Here is a 20032-nt window from a genome sequence, read left to right on the forward strand (position 1 = left end):
AAACTATTTTCTGAGTGGAGAGGTGACAGGCTCTTGGGTGCTCAGTCAGGGGAGACCACTCGCAGGTTAGAAGGGTGCCAGTGAGGGACCGGGAGAGGGGCCCCGAATGGCTTTGTTGGTCCCATTCGGGTGGTGGAAACAGCTCTGGCATTCAAGTTGGACAGACCTGGGGTCAAATTCCATTTTTCCAGGTGGGCAGATTTTATCATGTGCCTTGGATCTCAGTGTAAAACGAGGGGGTGACACCAATTAGGCTGCTGTGGGGTCAAGAAAAGCCCTGACTGCTGAAAGTACGGCCTGCTCTAGAACCCAACACCTAGAGCCTGAAGCCTTGCCCACAGGATAGGCTTGTCCCAGAGGCACCTCCTGCCCCGCGCAGCCTGCATGCAGGAAGCGAGCTCAGACCCCCGCGGCCCAGCCCAAGGCGGCTGGCATGAGCCAGCCTCAGCACTGATGTGCTCAGAGGGAGACTCTCGGGCTTCGGAGCAGCCTTTGGAGCTTATTTACAAAACGGCCCCATCCTCCACCCCCGTTCCTGTTTTAGAACCAACCGAGGGCAGGGGACAAGTCAGGCCCTCGAGCGTCAGTGGGTGGCAGTCCCCACAGTTTGCGTATCTCCTACTTTCACGAATGACGCCTCTGCCTGCTGAGCACTTCCATTCTGTGCCCCGGGCAGGAGCGCCGCCACTGACCCAGACCTGCCCAGCAGGCTCTCGCCTGTGCCCACCACTCCAGCCAGGAAGTAGAGGGGGGCGGCCAAGAACATGGGCTCTGAATCAGACAGATGTGGCCTCGAGTCCCTGCTCAGCTGTACAGCCCCAGACGGATGACTCAGCCCCCTTGAGCCTCAGTTTCCTTGTCTGTAAGCAGGCCGTCTCTGTCCCCCCGGGGTGTGACGGGTAGGAATCTGCGAGGTAATAAGGCAGGTCGCCTGCTCGGCCCTACGGGAGTGGGCAGGAATGCCGGTTCTCCTGGGATTGTCGGGCATCCAGGAGGGAGTAACGGAGCCTCTCGTCTTCCCGGCCCAGGTGGAGAAAGAGAACTTTGTGATCCAAGAACTGAAAAACCACCTGTACCAGGTGCTCAAGCTCTCGGAGAACAGCCTTCTTCGCACCAAGCAGGAGGCCGAGAAGCAGCAGAAGGCCGACTTCCGGGCCTCACAGGCCAGGGTGGCCAAGATCCAGCAGGAGTTACTGATGCTGAGGTCCCAATACCACAACCTGGTTGTGGAAAACCGGGAGGCAGAGCAGGCGCTGAGGAAGGTGCCCAGGATGGCAGGGAGCAGGGGGGCAGGGGGAGGACAAGGGAGGCCCCGGGGCAGGGGAGAGGTGGAGAGACTGGCCCATCCTGCAGCATACTGGCTGTGTGATCTTGGGCAAGTTCCTTAACTACTCTGAGCCAACCACCTCTCGCAGCGCCCCCCCCGCCCCCGCCAGGGGTGATAATACCCACCTTGTCGTGCAAAGGACGTGCAGGTGCTCATACACCTCTGGCGAACTTCATAATGCCCTCCAGCCGCAGTTTTGCCATCTTTAAGACGAAAGTGATCAGATTGGGCTAACGGGTTGTTAGGACAATTAATGAGACTCAATAGGAAGTGTTCAGTAAATGTCATCTCTTCTTTTTTTATTGTTATGTTAATCACCATACATTACATCATTAGTTTTTGATGTAGTGTTCCATGATTCATTGTTTGTGCATAACACTCAGTGCTCCACGCAGAACGTGCCCTCTTTAATACCCATCACCAGGCTAACCCATCCTCCCACCCCCCTCCCCTCTAGAACCCTCAGTTTGTTTTTCAGTCCAACATCTGTCATGGTTCGTCTCCCCCTCCGATTTCTCCTCCTTCATTCTTCCCCTCCTGCTATCTTCTTCTTCTTTTTTTTTTCTTATCTTCTTTTGTCTCTCCACCATCTCCACCGAGCCCCCGCGCGCACACACCCAGCTTGCTTCCAGATCTCTTTCCTCGCAAAGGGCACCTTCTCTAATCCTTGTTCCCAGTTCTCATTTAGTGTCACGGCTCTTGAGCACCTGGGGGAAGCCATGGGCCTCTCCTCCTTAAGAAGGCACAGATGCACCTACACACAACTGGTGGATGATTCTTGGGGACACAGGCCCCCTGAAGCCAGCCTGTCCATGGTGTCCAAGGGAAGAGCTCTTGCTCTGTAGGATTAGGGAGCTGGTTTCTTTCTTTCTTTTTCATTGAGGTGAAATTCATGTAATATAAAATTAATCATTGTAAAGAGAACAATTTGGTGGCATTTGGTACATTCACGGTGTTGTACAACCCCCACCTCTGGATAGTTCCAGAACATTTCCATCCCCCCAGATAAAACCCTGGACCCATTAGCAGCCACTCCCCATTCCCCCTTCCCCTGCCCCTGGCAACCGCCAATCTGCTTTCTGTCTCTATGGATTTGCCTGTTCTGGACTCTTCATGTAAATGGAATCACACAATATGTGGTCTTTTGTGTCTGGTTTCTTTCACTTAGCATCATGTTTTCAAGGTTCATCCACATGAGCATTTATCAATTCTTCATTCCTTTCTATGGCTGAGTAACATTCCATGGTATGTATGGGAGCTGATCTTTTACAAACAAATTAGATTATGTCCCTTTCCTACATCTCAATCCATCCAATGGCTTCCCCTCTCCGTTACACTAGGATCTAAATTCCTTCCCCTGCTGACACTTCCTTCCATGACACAGCTTCTCACTCTGACCTCCATGGGATCCCGCTCCTCCTCAGCCACTGCATTCCGGGCACACTGGCTCAATGTCTATTCTTAAACACCACAAGCCTGTTCCTACCTCAGGGCCTTTGCACTTGCTACTCCCTTGCCTAGAATGTTCTGGAGTCAGACCTCTGGCTTCCAATTCCAGGCTCTATCTACCACTTGTTAGCTCTGTGATCTTGGGCAAATGAGTTAGCACATTTGATCCTCCAGTTTCCTCATCTGTGAAATGGAGGAGAACCTACCTTGTGTAGATTCGGTGGGCAAGGCATTAACCCTGGTGTAGAGCAAGCTTGGTGCAGTTTACTATTCATATTAATCCATCAAACACTGACTCATTGAATTTTTTTTAGAAGAAATATAAAGTGGAGACGGAAATCGAGAACTGGATCCAGAAGTATGATATGGAGATGGGTGAGAAGCAGGTATTTGTGCTGCAATCAGTTTCTCGGGTGCATTGCCCATGATCCTCTAGGAATGGTCCATAGTCTGTGCCAAGCTCTGGGCCTCCCCAGACAGCCTTCCCTGCCCCCTTCCTTAGGCCCCAGGTTTGTCTGGCCTGGGGCAGCGAAGGGAGAGATGGAAAAGGAAGGAGCCGGAAGCTGGAAGCTACTAAGTGCTTGTCGCTAGGCCCAACGATCTTGGCTCCATCTAGCGTCCACATCCCATACTGTCGGTCCCTTCCGCGCTCAGCTCCTGCCAGCCGCACAGCCAGGGCTCCCTCCCCGCAGACTCAGGATGAACTTGCCTCCCCTACTTCACTCAGTCACCCAGAAAGTTTCCACTGTGGGCCTGAGATGTGCCACGTGCTGGGACAGCGCAGTGAAGATGGTCCCCATTATCACCTGGAGGCTCTAGTGTCACCTGTCAGCTGGGTGACCTGAAGCAAGGGGCTTGACCTTTCCGAGCCTGCTTCTGCCTGGGATCACCAGAGGCAGTAAGGAGTGTGCTGGGACCATGATGGGGATGCGGTGAGGCAGCCTTGTCACAAATGCTTGCACCCAGCACGGGATCTGGCCTGGAGGAAGTGCTGAGGGAATATGGTGGCCTGGAAAACGGGGCGCCTTCAAGCCCACCCCCCCAGCCCCACAGCTTTGTGATAACACTGGGGCCCATGGTCCCGGCTTCAGGGCCAGGAAGGTTTGGCAAGCACTGGGGATGACATCAGCCTCTGAGTGGTCCCAAGTCAGGGGAAGGGCAAGTCGGGGTCTTGCTCTCTCTGATCATGAGTGCTCCAGGGAGGAGGGACTTCAGAGGCCGTGCTCTTGTTTCTCTGGACCCAGTGAGGGTGGTGGGTTCCTCGTCAGCAGAGACCGAGTCTACTCAGCTGTTTGCTTCTGGCAGATGCTTGGTAAGTGAGTGGAAGGGAGAGAGGGGGATAGGTGTAAACTGCAGCAGGGGGCAATAGTTGGACATAAGGAAGAACTGTGGGACTCAGTCACCTGAGGAAGTTCCACTCTGTGTATCTTTGTGAGACACATAGCTTTAGTGACAGGAGCTGCATTTTTTTTTTAAAGATTTATTTATTTATTTGAGAAAGAGAGAGAGCGTGAGTGAGGGGAGGGGCAGAGGGAGAGGGAGAGAGAGAATCCCAAGCAGACTCCCCGCTGAGCGCAGAGCCTGACGCGGGGCTTGATCTCACGACCCTGAGATCATGACCTGAGCTGAAATCAAGAGCCGGACGCTCAACCGACTGAGCCACCCAGGCGCCCCAGAGCTTGCATGTTTATGTCCCCACTATATGCCTGTATGCCTGGCACCACACCCAGCACATTGTGTCCACCCCATCATTTAATCCTGTAGAAAGCTCCCACCCACTTCCTGGGTTTGGAATTGTCCCCATGTCTCAGAGGACAAATGAAGCCCCCTCAGGGCACAGCCAAGCTGGGATGCGAAACCCAGTCTGCCCAACCCACCGGCCTGGGTTCTTTCCTTCTTCCTGAGATGATTTTAGTCAGGTCCCACCTCAAGTGCGGATGGACCACATCACCTCTCCTGTTCTCATCCGGGCCTCGGATGCAGAAAGGCTTAGTGCAGATGGCGCTGTTGGGGCGGAAGCCCCTTTGGGATGGGGTGAGGGTGCATGCGGGGGAGGGTGGCAGGTGGCGCCCTATGCTTGGTGATCCCCACCCCCTGACCCTCATCCCAGGAAGAGTACGAGGAGCTTGACATCATCCATAAGGAGGAGAAGGTCCAGCTGGAGGAGCTGAAGCAGAAGCACAACGTACTAGTGGAGGAGTTCTCTCAGATCCAGGCCGAGCGGGAGGTCAATGCCAAGAAGAGAACAGAGGCTGAGCAGGAGATGCTGCGCATGGTGCGGGCTGCCACGCTCATCCAGGCTTTGTGGAAGGGCTACCTGGTCCGCTCCATGCTCAGGTCCAGGAAGAAGAAGCGGAGCAAGAGCAAAGGGAGGGTCAAGGAGAAGGGCAAGGGGAAGGGCAAGGGCAAGGCCAAGGCCAAGAAATGAGTCCCCCCCCGGGGGACCTGCTCCTGGCCTGTGCTACCGCATCGCTCACTTCCCAGAGAGCAGGCCAGGAGGCCACGAGGAGGGGGAGCCTTGCCATTCCTGGCTTGAACGGTTTTTCAAAGTTAAAAGCCATTTTAAACCACATCCTATAAATAAACGTCACTTTGCCAGCGCAGTTGACTGTTTGTGTCACCATACATGCCGATGCCTTTCCCATGGGGAGAGCACGCAGGCCAGGTGTCAGCACAGAGCTATTCCTTCCTTTAGCCTCAGCGGGAAGCCAGACCGCGGGCTGCAGCCTTCTTGGCCCGACTCCGGGCGTGGCTGCAGTGCACATACCAGCCACCAGGGCGGCGGGCTGTGCTCACAGCTGCCTGCAAGAGGTTGGGGGGTGGGCGCAGGGCGGGCAGGCAGAGAACTCCAGGAGGATCAGGTTTTCAGGTCAGGGGCTGTCCTAGAGAAACCCAGCCTTCTGCTTTTTTTGGAAACATCTCATCCAGATACCCCGGGGTCTGCCCGTCTTCGAGAGCCGAGTGGCAGACACTTTTAGATGGCAGACACTGCAGCTTGCCCCAGTCCCCACCACTCCCAGCTGCCTTCCAAACACACGGCCTGTGCCAATTGCCCCAGTACCATCACACTTGGGCTGTCGCCCTCTTTAGTGTACTCAGGAGGAGAGGCATTTCTGGTTCGTCTATTATAACAGGGCGAGGAGATAAAGGCAGAGGAGAGCTGGGTGTCTCCGGTGAAACCAAGGAGGAAACTAATTCTTTGTGAAATTCTAGTTTAAACATCCTACATATGTACAAAGTGTTTGTGCCAAGAGTGCGGCTGGCTTGCTTTGCTCACGGCCCACCTGACCCCAGTAAGCATCTGCATGGGTGCCCCTGGTCCTGGCCACCGCTGGTCCCTCCCAGACTGCTCCCCCCACACGTCCGCTCTCCCCCTCCTGGAGGTGGAGGTACAGAACCAATGACGTGGCTTCCAACTGGGCTCTCTAGAATCCCAGTGCTTCCTGGAGGCGCACTGGAGGGAAGTGGGGACACAAAGAGGCCAAAGCCTACCCCCCACCCAAATCCAGCAGGATCCTGGGATTCTGGGTATAACTCCATCCGAGCAGAATAAGTGACCTGACCCAGGGTGCAGAGCGCCAGAGAGCAGGGCGCTCCCGGACTGCTTACGCCTCTCTCTGTCCGGAGTGCTCCCCAGATGCCATGTGTAACTTTCTGGCCTTCTTGGACTTCTCCACTTGGCAGAGTCCTCCTCGTCACTCTGTTTTTTGGGAAAATGTGGGAAATGTAGGAGGCCCATGTTCTCAAACTTCAGTTGTCAACTCACCACAGTTACGATTTCTGCCACTTCCTCATTGTATTTATCTTTGTTATTTAATTCAACTCAGGCCTATATTGGCCCTTGCCCTGAGGAAAATAAAATTAGTCAGTCATGGCTTTGATGAGCTACTGATATATTTTTAATATGTGAAAATAAATACATGATTATTAAAAATAAAAACATGTCCACCCACACATCACCCAGATCCTCTGTTCCCCATGGTCCGTTCACTGTGCCTGGGAAAACTCCAGACTCAGCTGGAAACTCATCCTGAGCAGGAAGCCTGGCTTGAAGGAAGAAGGGACCCTCCAGGTTGGCGATCGTGCCATTTATTCACACTTGGCAACAAGACGATGCTGTGGGAGTGATGGGGGAGTAGTGGGCCCCTCCCAGGGGCACCCCTGGGTTGGCACTCACTCGGCCTGTGGCTATAGCAAGACTGGGAACAGGCATCTCAAGGGGGAGCCGTCAAATCCCCATCATGGAGTAAAAGGTAGGAAGAAACTGGTGGATGTCAGCATAAAGGGGGGCACCACCCACTCTTGCTATGTCTGCCCCCCTGAGCGCTTCTCCAGTGCCTCATGGTTACCTGGGAGACTCTGAAACTGGGCCCCTCACCGTGACCCCATGGGCAAACCTGATGAGAGGACCAAGAAACTCATTTCCAAGGGGGCTTTGGTTTCTGGGTGGCCCCACCTTGTTGGGGGGTGGCTGGCAGTGAAATACGAACCGAGCGAGCCCTGGGCGTCACTAGGGGGCTCTGGAAGGTCACCCCTGACAGGGAAGGCCTGGGATCCCGAGGCCCATTGGTGTGGGGGGCACTGGCAGGTGGGCGACCAGTGCTGGGGACATTCAGGCGTGTAAGGGAATGGGAACGTTCCCGCCTCTGAGGGTGTGGAGAGTCTAACCCATCTATGGACAGCTTCCGGGAGTCTGCCACCACCTCGGGCTCTGTCTTCGAGGGACCAGCTGGGTGAATGGCTCGCAGCGGGGTCTCCCTGGGGCGGGGCGAGTGGCTGCCCCTAGGGGTGGCTGGGGGTGTCCAGAAGAGGGCATGGAGTTTGGCAGCATCCCCCTTTGCCATCCACGGGCCCTCCCAGCTGGTGCCCTCAGGTCGGGAGCCAAATAGCGACTCATCACAGTAAGAAGGAGTGTGGCTGATCAGTCTAGAAAAGGGAAGAGAAATGCAGTGAGCTGGGGGAATGAACAAACCCTAAAAACCTTAAGCCCCCACCCCCTGCCAGACACCTCCAGTAGCAGAGAGGGCTGCCTGTAGATCCCAAAGTCCCTGCCTCCCAGCCTGGCACCCACAGCAAGGCCACAGCCCTCTGGTGCCCCACCATCCCCATCTCCGTTGTTTTTCCCCTGCCAAGCAGCCAGTCCCCTGCATCCTGACCTCCCCCTTTCCCAGGCCTGGCCAATTTGCATATTCCATCTTCCTGGCCACACTGATTGGCTTGGGAAAGGCCGTATGACCCATCCTGTCCAATGAGCGCCTGCCTTAGGACCCTTGTTGAAACTACCATGAAAGGGTGCCTGGGTGGCTCAGTCGTTAAGCCTCTGCCTTCGGCTCAGGTCATGATCCCAGGGTCCTGGGATCGAGCCTTGCATCGGGCTCCCTGCTCTGTGGGAAGCCTGCTTCTCCCGCTCCCACTCCCCCTGCTTGTGTTCCCTCTATCACTGTGTCTCTCTCTGTCAAATAAATAAATAAAATCTTTAAAAAAAAAAAAAAAAGAAAGAAACTACCAGGAAAGATGTTGTCTGCCAACTGGCCTTGAGAAGCCAGCAGGATAGAAGGGCAAAGCAGCTGGTGGCTGGCTCGGATGCGACGTGGCGGGGCAAGCTGTGCTAAGAGGGAGACAGGATCCAACAACAGTTTGAGCCCCTGATAAACAAGCCCTAAACATCCTTTTTCCGCTAAAGCCACTTTGGGTAAGTCTTCCACGTCACTTGCATGTAGGAGTCCCAATAAGTATAACCTTAATCTTTACAGGTCTTTACCTTTTTTTTTTACCCCCAATTCTCCTTCTCCCTAGTGGCCTTGTCAGACGAACCCTCTGCAATCCTGTGGCCCGTCCCACTGTATTTGAAATGACACAGCGCAGTGCCTGGCCTCGAGAGGGCGCTCAGTTTGAACTTGTGTTATAACGCTGACCTGGCCTCATCACCAGAGAAGCTTTTTAAATTTTGAATATTTACTGAGGGCTCTTCATGTGCCGGCCCAGAACTCAGCACGTCATGTGCATCATCTCATTATCTCTCACAAACATCCACAGGAGGGAGATATGATAATCCCATTTTACAAACAAGACAAGGAGGCATGGGGAGGGGAAGGCCCCCCGTAACGAGGAGGGTATAGAGACAAGATTCAAATCCAAGGGCCCAAGCTCCGGGATCAGCATTTCAGATATAAGTGACTTCTAGGCTTCTCACCTTTAATTAGATTCACTCAGCAATTATTTTTTTCTATTCATCTCACAAATATTCATGGCACACCTATGAGGTGTCAGCTCCATGGCTTTTGGCCAGGACTGAAAGTGCTTCTGTGTTCAAACTGCAAGTCTTTGAAATGTCAACTTTTTGCTGCTTCAAACCACATTTGCTTGCTGCCTATGGCCGTCCAGCGCCAAGGGTTTCACTCAACAGCGTCTCTCTCTTATGTACATTCTCACTTGACAACTTCTGCTTGTCAGCATCCTGCACAAAATTCTGTCCTCCAGGAGAGCATGGAGTTGACCTCCCTCGTCATGGACACCATACCTCTGTTAATGCAGCCCACACTTACTTAACATTAGCGTTTTCAGCTACGTTGCAGGTGTCAGTGCTGCTAACTTCAACCTGACCCTACCTTACAGCCCCTACATCAGATGCACGGCGCTCAAGCTGGCCTAATAACAACGGAGCTTTGCTTTTCTCTCATTGAATTTTATCTCCTTAAATAGGCACCATTCCCATTTTCACTTCTCTCTACCAACCTATGCCCCTCCTGGCTCAGAATGGATCCTAAATACGATTGGCTAATTGTTACGGATTGAATTACATCTTCCCAAAATTCACACTGAATTTTAAAGAGATAACTAGGCCTAAATGAGGTCATAAAGGTGGGTTCTAAAGCAACAGGACTGGTGTCCTTGTAAGAAGGGGGGAGACACCAGGAATGCACATGCTCACAGAGAAAAGGCCATGCGAGAACAGGGCGAGGAGGTGGCTGTCTGTAAGCCAAGGAGAGGCTTCAGCTTGCTAGCTCCCAGAACTTGGACTTTTAGCCTCCAGAACTGTGAGAAAACTAATTTCTGTTGTTTAAGCTCCCCAGTCTATGGTATTTTATTATGACAGCTGTAAATGACTAATATTCCAGTCTTCTGTGTTTTTGTCCAAACCACCGATAACAATAAACAAGATCGAGCCCTGTGGCCCACCACTAGATACCTCCCTCTATGCTGGTATCAATTTGGAAATAATCCAAATAATCTCATTTATTAATTTACAATAATAACTATTAGCATCAACTCCTGTTTTTCTAGCTTGTTCGTGAAAAGGCAGCAAAAACCACTTCTGAAACGACTTGCTAAAACTGGGACCCACCACATCTATGTCATTTCATGGATCAACCACATTAATATTCTTATGCAAACTGCTCTGTGATCTTGGGTAAATCACCTGACCCCCCTGGGCCTCACTTGCTTGGTCTGTGGCATTTGGAAATGGGTGTTCAACCACTGTCACTTTCACTTACTGAGAGCTTCCTGTCAGGGTATTATGCCAAGCCCTGTACACACCCCATTTCATTTCCTCTCAATAGACCCACTAGGTCCCATTTTCCACAACAGGAAACTGTAGCTCAGAGAGGTCAAGGTACTTGCCCAAAGTCACACAGCATGTCAACAGCAGGGTTCTAATTGGAATCCAGGTGGCTTCATGAGTACAGGAGTGTATCTCCCCATCCTGTTACCTGTATTTGTTCTTCTTCCTTGGTGTGAGGGTTGGGGTGCTGCCCCTGGAGGAGGTGGCCTCGCAGCTCCCGTTGGCCCCTGAGGCCCGTGATATCCCTGTGCCCACTCCACTGGTTCTGTTGGCCTTCTCCACCCAGGGTGGGTCAAAGTCTGGTGGTGCGGGCCGGGTAGCCGCAGGGCTGCCAAACAAAGACTCATCCACGTAGGATGCCCTGGCCTTGACCCGGTGGCCGCCCCGGCAACGGTGCTGAAGATGGAGGGTCTGCATCCCACTGATGGCCAGCTCCACGGGGGTCTTCACGCTGCCCATGGTTCCGTGTGATAGCAGGCATGCTTTGCCTGCCAGGTCCTGTCTCCAGGGCTCCCTGTAACAGGGGGTCAGGGTGGCACCCCTGTCATTGTTGGTGCCAGCACAGGAAGATGGGCTGTCTCTTAAGTTCCCAACCCAAGGACAAAAGGGGAACTGCCAAACCCAGGGGACACTTCAGAAATTTGTTCGTCTGTCTTTTGGCTGTCACAACAATAGGGAGAGGGGCGCTACTGGCAAATATTTAATGAATAAATGTGCACTCCTAGCATACAGTGCTCAATATTGAACGGGGGATGAAAAAGAGATGGGGCCTGTGCCTATTTTGGCACCGAGAAAACTTAGCATAGTGGGATGCGGGAGACAGGGCACGTCCTTATAACCTGTGTATGTTTATGGGGTGAATAACCAGCATTATCACATGCCTACCTTGTGCAAAAAGCTTCACAAGCATTGTTTCGTGTAATCCTCTTAACAGTCCTTCGAAGTAGCTTCGGTTATGTCCATCCCACAGATGACAAAACTGAGGCTTCAGAAGCCGAAGTCACACCTGTAAGTCGCACCTAATAAAGTTGAAACAGTGGAATAGAAATCCCAACCTGACAGAGGAGTGCAGAGCTTATGCACTTAACCATTCTACTACTGGCGGGTCACACCCATCCCTTCAACCGCCCCATATTCCCCGTTCCCCAAGTCAATACCCCGGTTGATGTCCGCGGTCCCTGCAATCTTGAGTTATTTTCCTACCTGAGCATCTCAGCTCCAGCATGTCGGCTGCAACCTCAGCGCCCCCTCCTCACCAGGTCTGGACTCCTCTGAAGATGCCACCGAGTTCCCAGCTTATCTGCAGCCCGGACCCCGGGAAGCCCGGGAGCCCAGGCACCTCGGGCCGCCCCCAGCCCCCACCCCCCGCCCCAGCCGCAGCCCCGGGAACCGAGCGGACGGAATCACGCGGCAGCCAGGCCCTAGAGACGTGTGCTCGGCGCGCGCAGCCCACGGCAACCAGCGAGGGGCGGGGCGGCGCGGCCGGAACCATTGGCACGGGGGAGGACACCCCGTTCCGGACGCCCCCGGAGTTTCCCCGAAGCCTCGCAGATGACCCTCTCACGCCAGTCAGCGGTGTGCCCGCGCGTGCGCGCCAATCCTCCTGGGGCTACAGAAGGGGAGGCAGCGCAGGCGGGGCCCCATAGACGCAGTGCTCCCCCCCTGTCCAGCCGCGCCGTTGGTACGTACCCGCAGGCCCCGCCCCCTCCCCGGTTCCCTGCACCGGGGCCCGCATGGCGGCCGGCACGCGCCCGGCGGCCGGACCTCGGTCCCGCGCTGCCATGGCCCAGTGGAGGAAAAAGAAGGGGCTGCGGAAGCGCCGAGGCGCGGCCTCCCAGGCCCGCAGCAGCGACTCGGAGGACGGCGAGTTTGAGATCCAGGCGGAAGATGACGCCCGGGCCCAGAAGGTAGGAGCGCGGGGCCGAGGCACACTTTGGAGCCCGGGCCCCGGCTCCGCGCATCGCCCCGCAGCCTCGGTTTCCCCAGCTGGGGAGTGGGCACGGCTGAGGGTGGGGATCGGCTGACCAGGGGTCGGAGACAGGACCGCCAGCCTGAGCACGTGTCTCCGTGCCCGTCACGCCCCGGCTGCCGACGCTAGAGCCTCTGCATTCAGGGGCCGGGGCCTTCGGGTCTTCCTGGCCGGCTTTTGGTCGTCGCCCCTCATTGGCTACCTCCTGCCCAGGGGGCGGGTCCTAGCTCCCTTTGGTCCAATGAAAAGTGCGGGAGCCGAAGCCCTGACTTCCAAGAGTTTGGGGGATTCTTGCCGGGTTGAATTAAGCGGAGGCCGGCCCCCTGGCTTGAGACAGTGACGCCCCCAAGACCCTGGTTAGCTAATAGTAAATTAAACTCGCGTTTGCTGACCGCTTAGTATGTGCCAGGCTCCACGCTAAAAACTTTACAAACCTTATCATATAATCCTCATACCAGCTCTGTGAGCTAAGTGCTGCCATCTCCATTTTCCAGAGGAGGACCCCGAGGCCTAGAGAGGTTAAGGAACTTGACCAAGACTTCACAGCTTGTGAGCGGAAGAGCCAGGATTCAAATCTCTGGTTCCAGGGCCCGTGCTGTTTCCACTACTGAGTGCCAACTATATATAGAAGGTGGAGGGTCGGGTGTGAGCACCAAGGGGGCAAAAGAGCTAAAAGCCCATTATTTCCCACAGCCCTGTGCCCAGATGGTGCCTGGCACAGAGTGGGGTTTGGGTAGGTAGATGAAAGAGTGAGTGTTTAGATGAAGAGAGGGATCTACGTTCCTCCAGGTCAGGGACCAGACTGGATCTGATTATGTTTCCCCACCCCAAGGGAGCCAGTGCTTGGCATACAGTAAGGTGCTCTATAAACGTGGAGAAATTGCTAAAGCACAGGAGGGCAAGGTAGTAGGTGCCAAAGAAGATATGGTTCAGACGAAGAGCTTTGCCCTGGTGCAGTCCTGTGTTCAAATGTGGCCCAACCCTGTACTGGCTGTGGGACTTTGGAGAAGTTGTTTAACCTCTCTGTGCCACATCTGTAGAGGCAGAAGTTTACACATGCGTACAAGACAGAGGATTATATGCGCCTCAGAGACTCATGAAAGGATTAAATTACAGTGTTCACGCATTCTACTCATTCAGTAAATATTGCTGGGGCACCAGTGGATTCCAGGCACTTGGTTTTCACGTGTCTTAGAAGAGAGGTTGGCAAACTTTTCCTGTTAAGGACAGGTGGTAAATATTTTAGGCTTTGTGGGGCCGTATAATGTCATTGTCTTCTTTGATGTTTTTACAGTCTTTTAAATGTATAAAATCCGCTCTTAGCTCACAGACCGCACTAGACACACTGCGTCTCTGAGCCAGACAGTTGTAGGGGGCCACAGAGGGTCACAGATGAAAGAACATAGATTCTGAAGCCAGGGTTCAAATCCCTCCTGGCTGTGTGAGCGTGGACGGGTTACTTCATCACTCTGTGCCTCAGTTTCCTTCTCTGTAAAATGGACAAACTAATAGTCCCTACTTCACAGAGTAGCCATGAGGATTAAAAACGGGGTAGGGGCGCCTGGGTGGCTCAGTTGGTTAAGCAACTGCTTTCGGCTCAGGTCATGATCCTGGAGTCCCTGGATCGAGTCCCACATCAGGCTTCCTGCTCAGCAAGGAGTCTGCTTCTCCCTCTGACCCTCCTCCCTCTCGTGCTCTCTGTCTCTCATTCTCTCTCTCTCAAAATAAAAATAAAATCTTTAAAAAAAAAAAAAAAAAAAAAAACGGGGTAATTTTATATGAATGCTCAGAGCATCACCTGGCTTAGAGCGAGGGCCACAGAAGTTTTAACCATAATGATGAACTAGTGCTCCATAAGTGTTATTTCTGAGAGGAAGGGGGACAGCTCTGTGGTCTGAGAAGGCTCCCCAGAGGAGGTATCTGGGTTGGATATAGCTGTGCTAGGACAAGTGGGTCCTGGCTAGGCAGGAAAGAGGCTGCACGAGAGAGAGCAGAGCTGGGAGGGGTGATGGATCAGAAGGGGGCTCGGGAGAGGGGTACAGGGCAGCTTGGAGAAGTCTAGTACCACACACACAGTACATGCTTTGATTGGCCCTCTAGAGTTTTTAATTTTGAGGGTATTGGATGATAGACCAGGATGACAGTGATGATAATACCACCATTTATGTGCTGGATGCTGATCTAGGCTTTACACTTATCCATTTAGTCTTCACACGCACTGTGAGACAAATGCTCTTGTCTGTCATCCCTGTTTCCCAGATGTGGAAACAGACTTGGGAAGATTAAGTCTCTCGCCTGAGGTCTCACAACTGGCAAGGGATTGAAACGTAGGCAGTCTATCTGCACGGCCCACTCCCTGAGCCTCTGCCCTGCCCGGGCCCAGTCATGGGGAGCCCTTTAGCAGAGAGGTCACGTGATCTGGTGGGGGCATCGTCGGCTTGAATGGAGGGGTGCCCACGACAAGATAGTCCCTCTCCCTTCCCCCAGTGGTCTGATTGTGCCTGGCGTGACGCTGCCTCTCTGTTCCTCCCTCCCAGCTGGGACCTGGCAGACCCCTGCCCAGCTTCCCCACCTCGGAGTGCACCTCAGACGTGGAGCCGGACACGCGGGAGATGGTACGCGCCCAGAACAAGAAGAAGAAGAAGTCCGGAGGCTTCCAGTCCATGGGTGGGTGAGCCAGGCATCTGGGAACTTTGGGGGAGTCACAGCAGGGGCTCATCATGCCCTCTGTGCTCTGGTATTGATGTCTGCTTGAGGCCCAGCTCTGTGGTAGGCATCAGGTAGACTGAGGACTGACCCAGTGAGAGAGCAGATAAAGCAGACTCAGGGCAGCGCTGATGACAGAACAGAGGACGCTCGGGGATTTACTGCAGGACAAAATGCATTTCAGAGGAGAGGGAGGAAAGGTGAAGTAGTGGGTGGTATCAGGACACCTGGCTAGTGGGAAAGAACGCTGAATGAACTCTCTTTCTTGCTCTTTACAAATCAGTAGCATCTGGCGCAAAGATTTAAATATCAAGGTGAATATTTTTATAATTTTAAAAAGAAGCCCTTTCTAAGTATGATCTGAACATTGTCTAATTTAACTTCTCTTCGGTTAAATGTATGTTTACAGAAAAACACTGTAAACTAAGTTAAAGTAAATGCTGTATCAGGGACGTACTTGCAACTTTGGGGACCAGTATAGGGTGAACATCTGTAGTATACAAAGAGCTTTTACAAATCAGTAAGAAAAAGATACCCTGATAGAAAACTGGGTGAAGAAAATGAAAAGTCGGCTCACAAAAGGAATTTGGATGGTGAATTAATATATTAAAACTGCTAAACTTTTATCAATAATTAGAGAAAGAGCAAATAAAAACATCTACACATGGCTACTTTTCACCTTTCCGGATCATAAAGATGAAAAGTTGACCAAAAAGCAGCTACAACCACGGTGCATCCTGTCCCCAGGCCTCCCGTTGTCCTCCCATTTCCATAACGCCAAGTCACGTTCAGTCTCCAAAGGCCACCTCCTTCCCCACACAGGGCCACATGCCTCAGCTGGTCAGCACCCATACTCACGCCCATCTCAGGCCCTGGCCACTCCCCACCCTTTTCTTTTAGCTATAAAAAATTTCAAACATCTAAAAAAAATAGTAAGTCTCCCTGTACCCATTGCCATTGTCAACCGTCCCGTTTCCTCCACAACCCCCACCCCCCGCCCCGCTTGTCCCCAGCATCCCGGAGGATTCTGATGCAAATCACAGACATCCCCTCTCTGTATCCCTAAATACTTCCCACATGATCTTACCACGCCTGCAACAGGCACAGATCCTCAGCAGAGCTGAGACCCCACCACTTTGAGACCCCAAGTTGTCTCACGAGTGCGTTCAAGTCAGAATCCACATGAGGTGTATCCCCCCCAGGGGGTAGGTTTGTCTCCTAAGTTTTGTTCTGTCGCCTTTCTTTTCTTCTTGCTATTGACGTTGATGACACGGTCATCCGTCCTGGTTGGCTTTCCGTGGTGTGCCGCGGGGGCTGCCCTCCCCGTGACCATCCCTATGTCTCTCCCAGGCTTGAGCTACCCGGTGTTCAAGGGCATCATGAAGAAGGGCTACAAGGTGCCAACACCCATCCAGAGGAAGGTATGAGATGGGGGAAGGTTAATGGGGTTTGGGAGGAGGGGATGACTGACTTGGCCCTCCTGTCCAGCCTCGCGATCCCCGCCCCCTGTCTGGGCTGTCACATCTATCTCCCCTCTGACTCTGGCTGAAGCCCCACACAGCCGGTCCATTTCCCAGGTGGAGAAAGTTGGCCTCTTTGCCATTTGAGCCTCCCCAAGGCTGCCCACTGCTGAGCCCCTGCCCAGGCAGCTCACAGGTACCCCATTATCACCCCTGGGTCATGAGTGTTGTCCTCAGACAGTTAGCCAAGAGGTGGACAATGATCCTCTGGGGAGGAGGAGGAGGGTAAGACAGGGAGGTAGAGTCTGGCTTGACCTAAAGAAGGGTGTGTTCCAGCTGTAGAAAGAGTTGGGAGTAGTGAGCTGCTAGTTCCTGGAAGGGTACAAATAAGGCTTGGCAGGAATGGGCACAGGACTGGGCAACAGACCCCTAACCACTTACCGAGACCCTGAGTTTGCCCACTCCCTGGGGGCTCAGTGCTCTGGATCGTGTGGTGCAGGGGGCCGGAGCTGACCCTGCCCCTCCCCCACCCGCTTCCCTCCAGACCATCCCGGTGATCCTGGATGGCAAGGACGTGGTGGCCATGGCCCGGACCGGCAGCGGCAAGACGGCCTGCTTCCTCATCCCCATGTTCGAGCGGCTCAAGACCCGTAGCGCCCAGACTGGGGCCCGCGCCCTCGTCCTCTCGCCCACCCGTGAGCTGGCCCTGCAGACCATGAAGTTCACCAAGGAGGTGTGCTGGGGCCGTGGCTGCTGGGCTGAGCTGGGGCCGGTCAGGGAGGCCTGCGCGGGCTGAGTCATCTCTCTCTCTCTGTCTCTCCCCCGCACAGCTCGGCAAGTTCACAGGCCTCAGGACCGCCCTGATCCTGGGTGGGGACAAGTAAGAGCCCCCTTGCCCCGTGCCACGGGGGATTGACTGAGCCTGGGCGGCTTAGGTACAGCGATGCTGCTCTGCGCACCCCAAAGAGAAAGGGAAACATGCAGTAAAATGCCACAGGACTTTCCCACACGACTGCCGACAGGGGTTCGGGTGCTCCTGGGGAGCTGGTGGTGCACAGGTCAGCGCTCAGGCAGCGCGGTTGTACCTGTTTCAACACGTACCCCTAACAGTGGGCTGTCGCACGGAAATCAAGGAGTAAAGTTTGTGATAGCTCAGATGTGAAAAATGTAGGATTTCCTGCCGCGCTGGTCCCGTCTTTTGGGGTGGCAGGCACCATACCTGTTCCCCAGATGAGCAGACGGAGCACGTGATGGGCCCAGAGCCGCGCGGCGAGTTGGTGGTCGAGCTAAGATTGGAACCCAGTCTCCTGCGCCGTCCCGCAGGCTTCTCCCTCCCAGGGCAGCCCGTTCCTTCTTGTTCTCTCGGAATGTCGCTGTGACCGGTCACTTTGGATTCTGAGAAGAATGTTTGGCTTTTAAGTGTTCCTTTGCCTGCACTGTAATTTGTTGTCTCTGGAGCCCATGCCTGTCCGAAATGCCTCCCTGGGCTAGGCCAGACTCAAAATCCTGGCTCCCGCGGGCATCCCAAGGGGGTTTCAGAGGAGGACCGGAGTTAGGGCCATGTGCCCGGGGGTTTAAGAACAAGGACAGAGAGATCCAGGCCGCCTGGAATCTTGGGGAGCTGGCGGTCCCGGGGTTAGTTGGTAGGTGGCGCTAGAAGCCGAGGCAGGGTTGTGGCAGTCCAGAGAGGGAGTGGGGGCAGTTCCGGGGCTGAGCCCATCTCTTTGGGGAAGTCTTTGTGGTATCAGTCCTCCTGTGTGTTTGAACTCGTGTCTGGTCAGGGCAGCGCCTTTGCCCAGAGCCTCGGCGATCGCCTTTCCCTACTTCGGAGCCTGGGGGCGGGGTGTGGGCCTCACCTGACCACCTGGTTCTGGAGAGGGAGAGGGACTAAAGTGGCCTGTGTGTCAAGCTGACACCTCCTCTTCCCCCTAGGATGGAAGACCAGTTTGCTGCCCTGCATGAAAATCCCGACATGTGAGTTTGGGCTGAGGACGGCGGTCTGGGGTCTCCTCCCCAACGGCCAGCTCCTGGGGAGTGCGAGGAGGGCTCTGCCGGGGGCCCCAGTGACCTGGCCTGCACACCCCTTACAGAATCATTGCTACCCCCGGGCGCTTGGTGCACGTGGCTGTGGAGATGAACCTGAAGTTGCAGAGTGTGGAGTACGTGGTATTCGATGAGGCAGACAGGTAAGACCACACTCACTCCCCTCTGCACCTGCACCAGGGTTGGCCCCGAGACCTGGAGGAAGGACTTGGCCAGGAGAGACCTGCATAGCCGAGCTCAAAGCACTGTTTCCCCCAGCGTGGGCCACAGACCTGAGGCAGCACCTGGGCTCACAGCTGCCTGCACCAAGTTTTTATTTGGTGTTTGTATATTGTATTTCCTTTTAGGGCTATGGGAGGAAACAGTAAAACAACAAACACATGATTTCAAAGAAATACAAAGTAGCACAAAGCTGGGAGCACCAGACTGGAGCCAGACAGGGGTGGGATCACAACGCAGCTCTGTGATCCTGGGCACATCTGAGGGTCCGTGGCCCTTGGTGGGCGCATCCACGGACAGGGCGCCCACTAGCCTGTGCTGGCAGGTGCTGGGAGAGTCAGTGCTTAGAAAGCCCTCACACCGTGCCTGGCGCAGCGGGAGGGCCCCTGGCATTGGCCTCAGCATGACACAGAGCCGCGTAACTGAGAACAGACTCAAGGTTTTTAGGTCATCACTGCTGGGCATGCGGTGGTCACGCAGAGAAAAAGTGAGCTAAAAAGTGAGGTAAAGAATCACGTGGGACACACACCAGTCCACGTGGCAAAGAGTGTGCAGGGGGCGAGGGCCACGGGTTTGGAACTCGCTGGAGAGGAAGCCCCTCTCCCGACCCCCGCCCTCTGTCCCCCAGGCTCTTTGAGATGGGCTTTGCCGAGCAGCTGCAGGAAATCATCGGCCGCCTCCCTGGGGGCCACCAGACCGTCCTGTTCTCTGCCACGCTGCCCAAACTGCTGGTGGAGTTTGCCCGCGCGGGTGAGTGAGCCGGGGTGCGGCTAGGGGCCTGGGGGGCTCGTCCTTCCGTGGCTACCCACCTCCGCCCCCCCCCAACACCTTCCCTGTGCCAACCGCAGGCCTCACGGAGCCCGTGCTCATCCGGCTCGATGTAGACGCCAAGCTCAACGAGCACCTCAAGGTGAGGCTCCACCCGTGCCCCTTCCCGAGCCTGCAGCCACGGCCCTGTGAGCCCACCGTGGCCCCTCTCCCCACAGACCTCCTTCTTCCTTGTGCGCGAGGACACCAAGGCTGCCGTGCTGCTTCACCTGCTGCGCACCGTGGTGCGGCCCCAGGACCAGACGGTGGTGTTTGTGGCCACGAAGCACCACGCCGAGTACATCAGCGAGGTAGGGGGCTCCCTGAGGGAGCCAGCTTGGGGAAGCCGCCGCTGGACCAGCCTCCTGGGCACCACCACCTCCTCTGCGGCAGGCTTGGAGCTGCGGCTCCGGGTGCGGCCACCAGAGGGCAGCACCAGGGCTGGACACAGGCCTGGCCAGGGCTGGTCCTCTTTTATTCTTTAACTT

The 20032-nt window shown here is 54.7% G+C and overlaps 3 protein-coding genes across 4 annotated transcripts in view; 2 read left to right on the top strand and 1 right to left on the bottom strand.

Annotated features, from left to right (window-relative positions):
* Window positions 1-959: 959 nt before the first annotated feature.
* DRC10 (dynein regulatory complex subunit 10) lies at window positions 960-5379 on the top strand. Its single transcript, XM_081800952.1, has 3 exons — window positions 960-1262; window positions 3091-3162; window positions 4887-5379. The coding sequence occupies exons 1-3, from the start codon at window positions 960-962 to the stop codon at window positions 5202-5204; spliced, it is 693 nt and encodes a 230-aa protein (XP_081657078.1). The 3' UTR covers window positions 5205-5379.
* A 1273-nt stretch (window positions 5380-6652) lies between these two features.
* On the bottom strand, window positions 6653-11773 carry RITA1 (RBPJ interacting and tubulin associated 1). 2 transcript variants are annotated; one of them, XM_081802170.1, is made up of 4 exons: window positions 11544-11773; window positions 11226-11359; window positions 10489-10854; window positions 6653-7702 (listed from the first exon to the last, which is right to left on the bottom strand). In XM_081802170.1, exons 3-4 carry the CDS (start codon window positions 10797-10799, stop codon window positions 7195-7197), a joined length of 819 nt encoding a protein of 272 aa, XP_081658296.1. In that variant the 5' UTR covers window positions 10800-10854; window positions 11226-11359; window positions 11544-11773; the 3' UTR covers window positions 6653-7194. The 2 variants fall into 2 exon arrangements, with proteins under 2 accessions (XP_081658296.1, XP_081658297.1); XM_081802171.1 differs by having other exon boundaries at window positions 11226-11346; window positions 11544-11755.
* Window positions 11774-12034: 261 nt separating this feature from the next.
* DDX54 (DEAD-box helicase 54) overlaps window positions 12035-20032 on the top strand; it is a 19731-nt gene continuing 11733 nt past the window's right edge. The window contains exons 1-10 of the mRNA XM_006739600.3: window positions 12035-12247; window positions 14847-14976; window positions 16366-16436; window positions 17020-17208; window positions 17306-17355; window positions 18408-18449; window positions 18566-18661; window positions 19366-19487; window positions 19586-19647; window positions 19724-19855. Coding sequence (XP_006739663.2) covers window positions 12074-12247; window positions 14847-14976; window positions 16366-16436; window positions 17020-17208; window positions 17306-17355; window positions 18408-18449; window positions 18566-18661; window positions 19366-19487; window positions 19586-19647; window positions 19724-19855 — 1068 coding nt within the window. The 5' untranslated portion in view covers window positions 12035-12073. The remainder of the gene's footprint in view (window positions 12248-14846; window positions 14977-16365; window positions 16437-17019; window positions 17209-17305; window positions 17356-18407; window positions 18450-18565; window positions 18662-19365; window positions 19488-19585; window positions 19648-19723; window positions 19856-20032) is intronic.

Source organism: Leptonychotes weddellii, chromosome 13 (assembly GCF_054177405.1).
Source record: "Leptonychotes weddellii isolate Sample4059 chromosome 13, ASM5417740v2, whole genome shotgun sequence".
In the NCBI taxonomy this organism is placed as follows: Eukaryota; Metazoa; Chordata; class Mammalia; order Carnivora; family Phocidae; genus Leptonychotes; species Leptonychotes weddellii.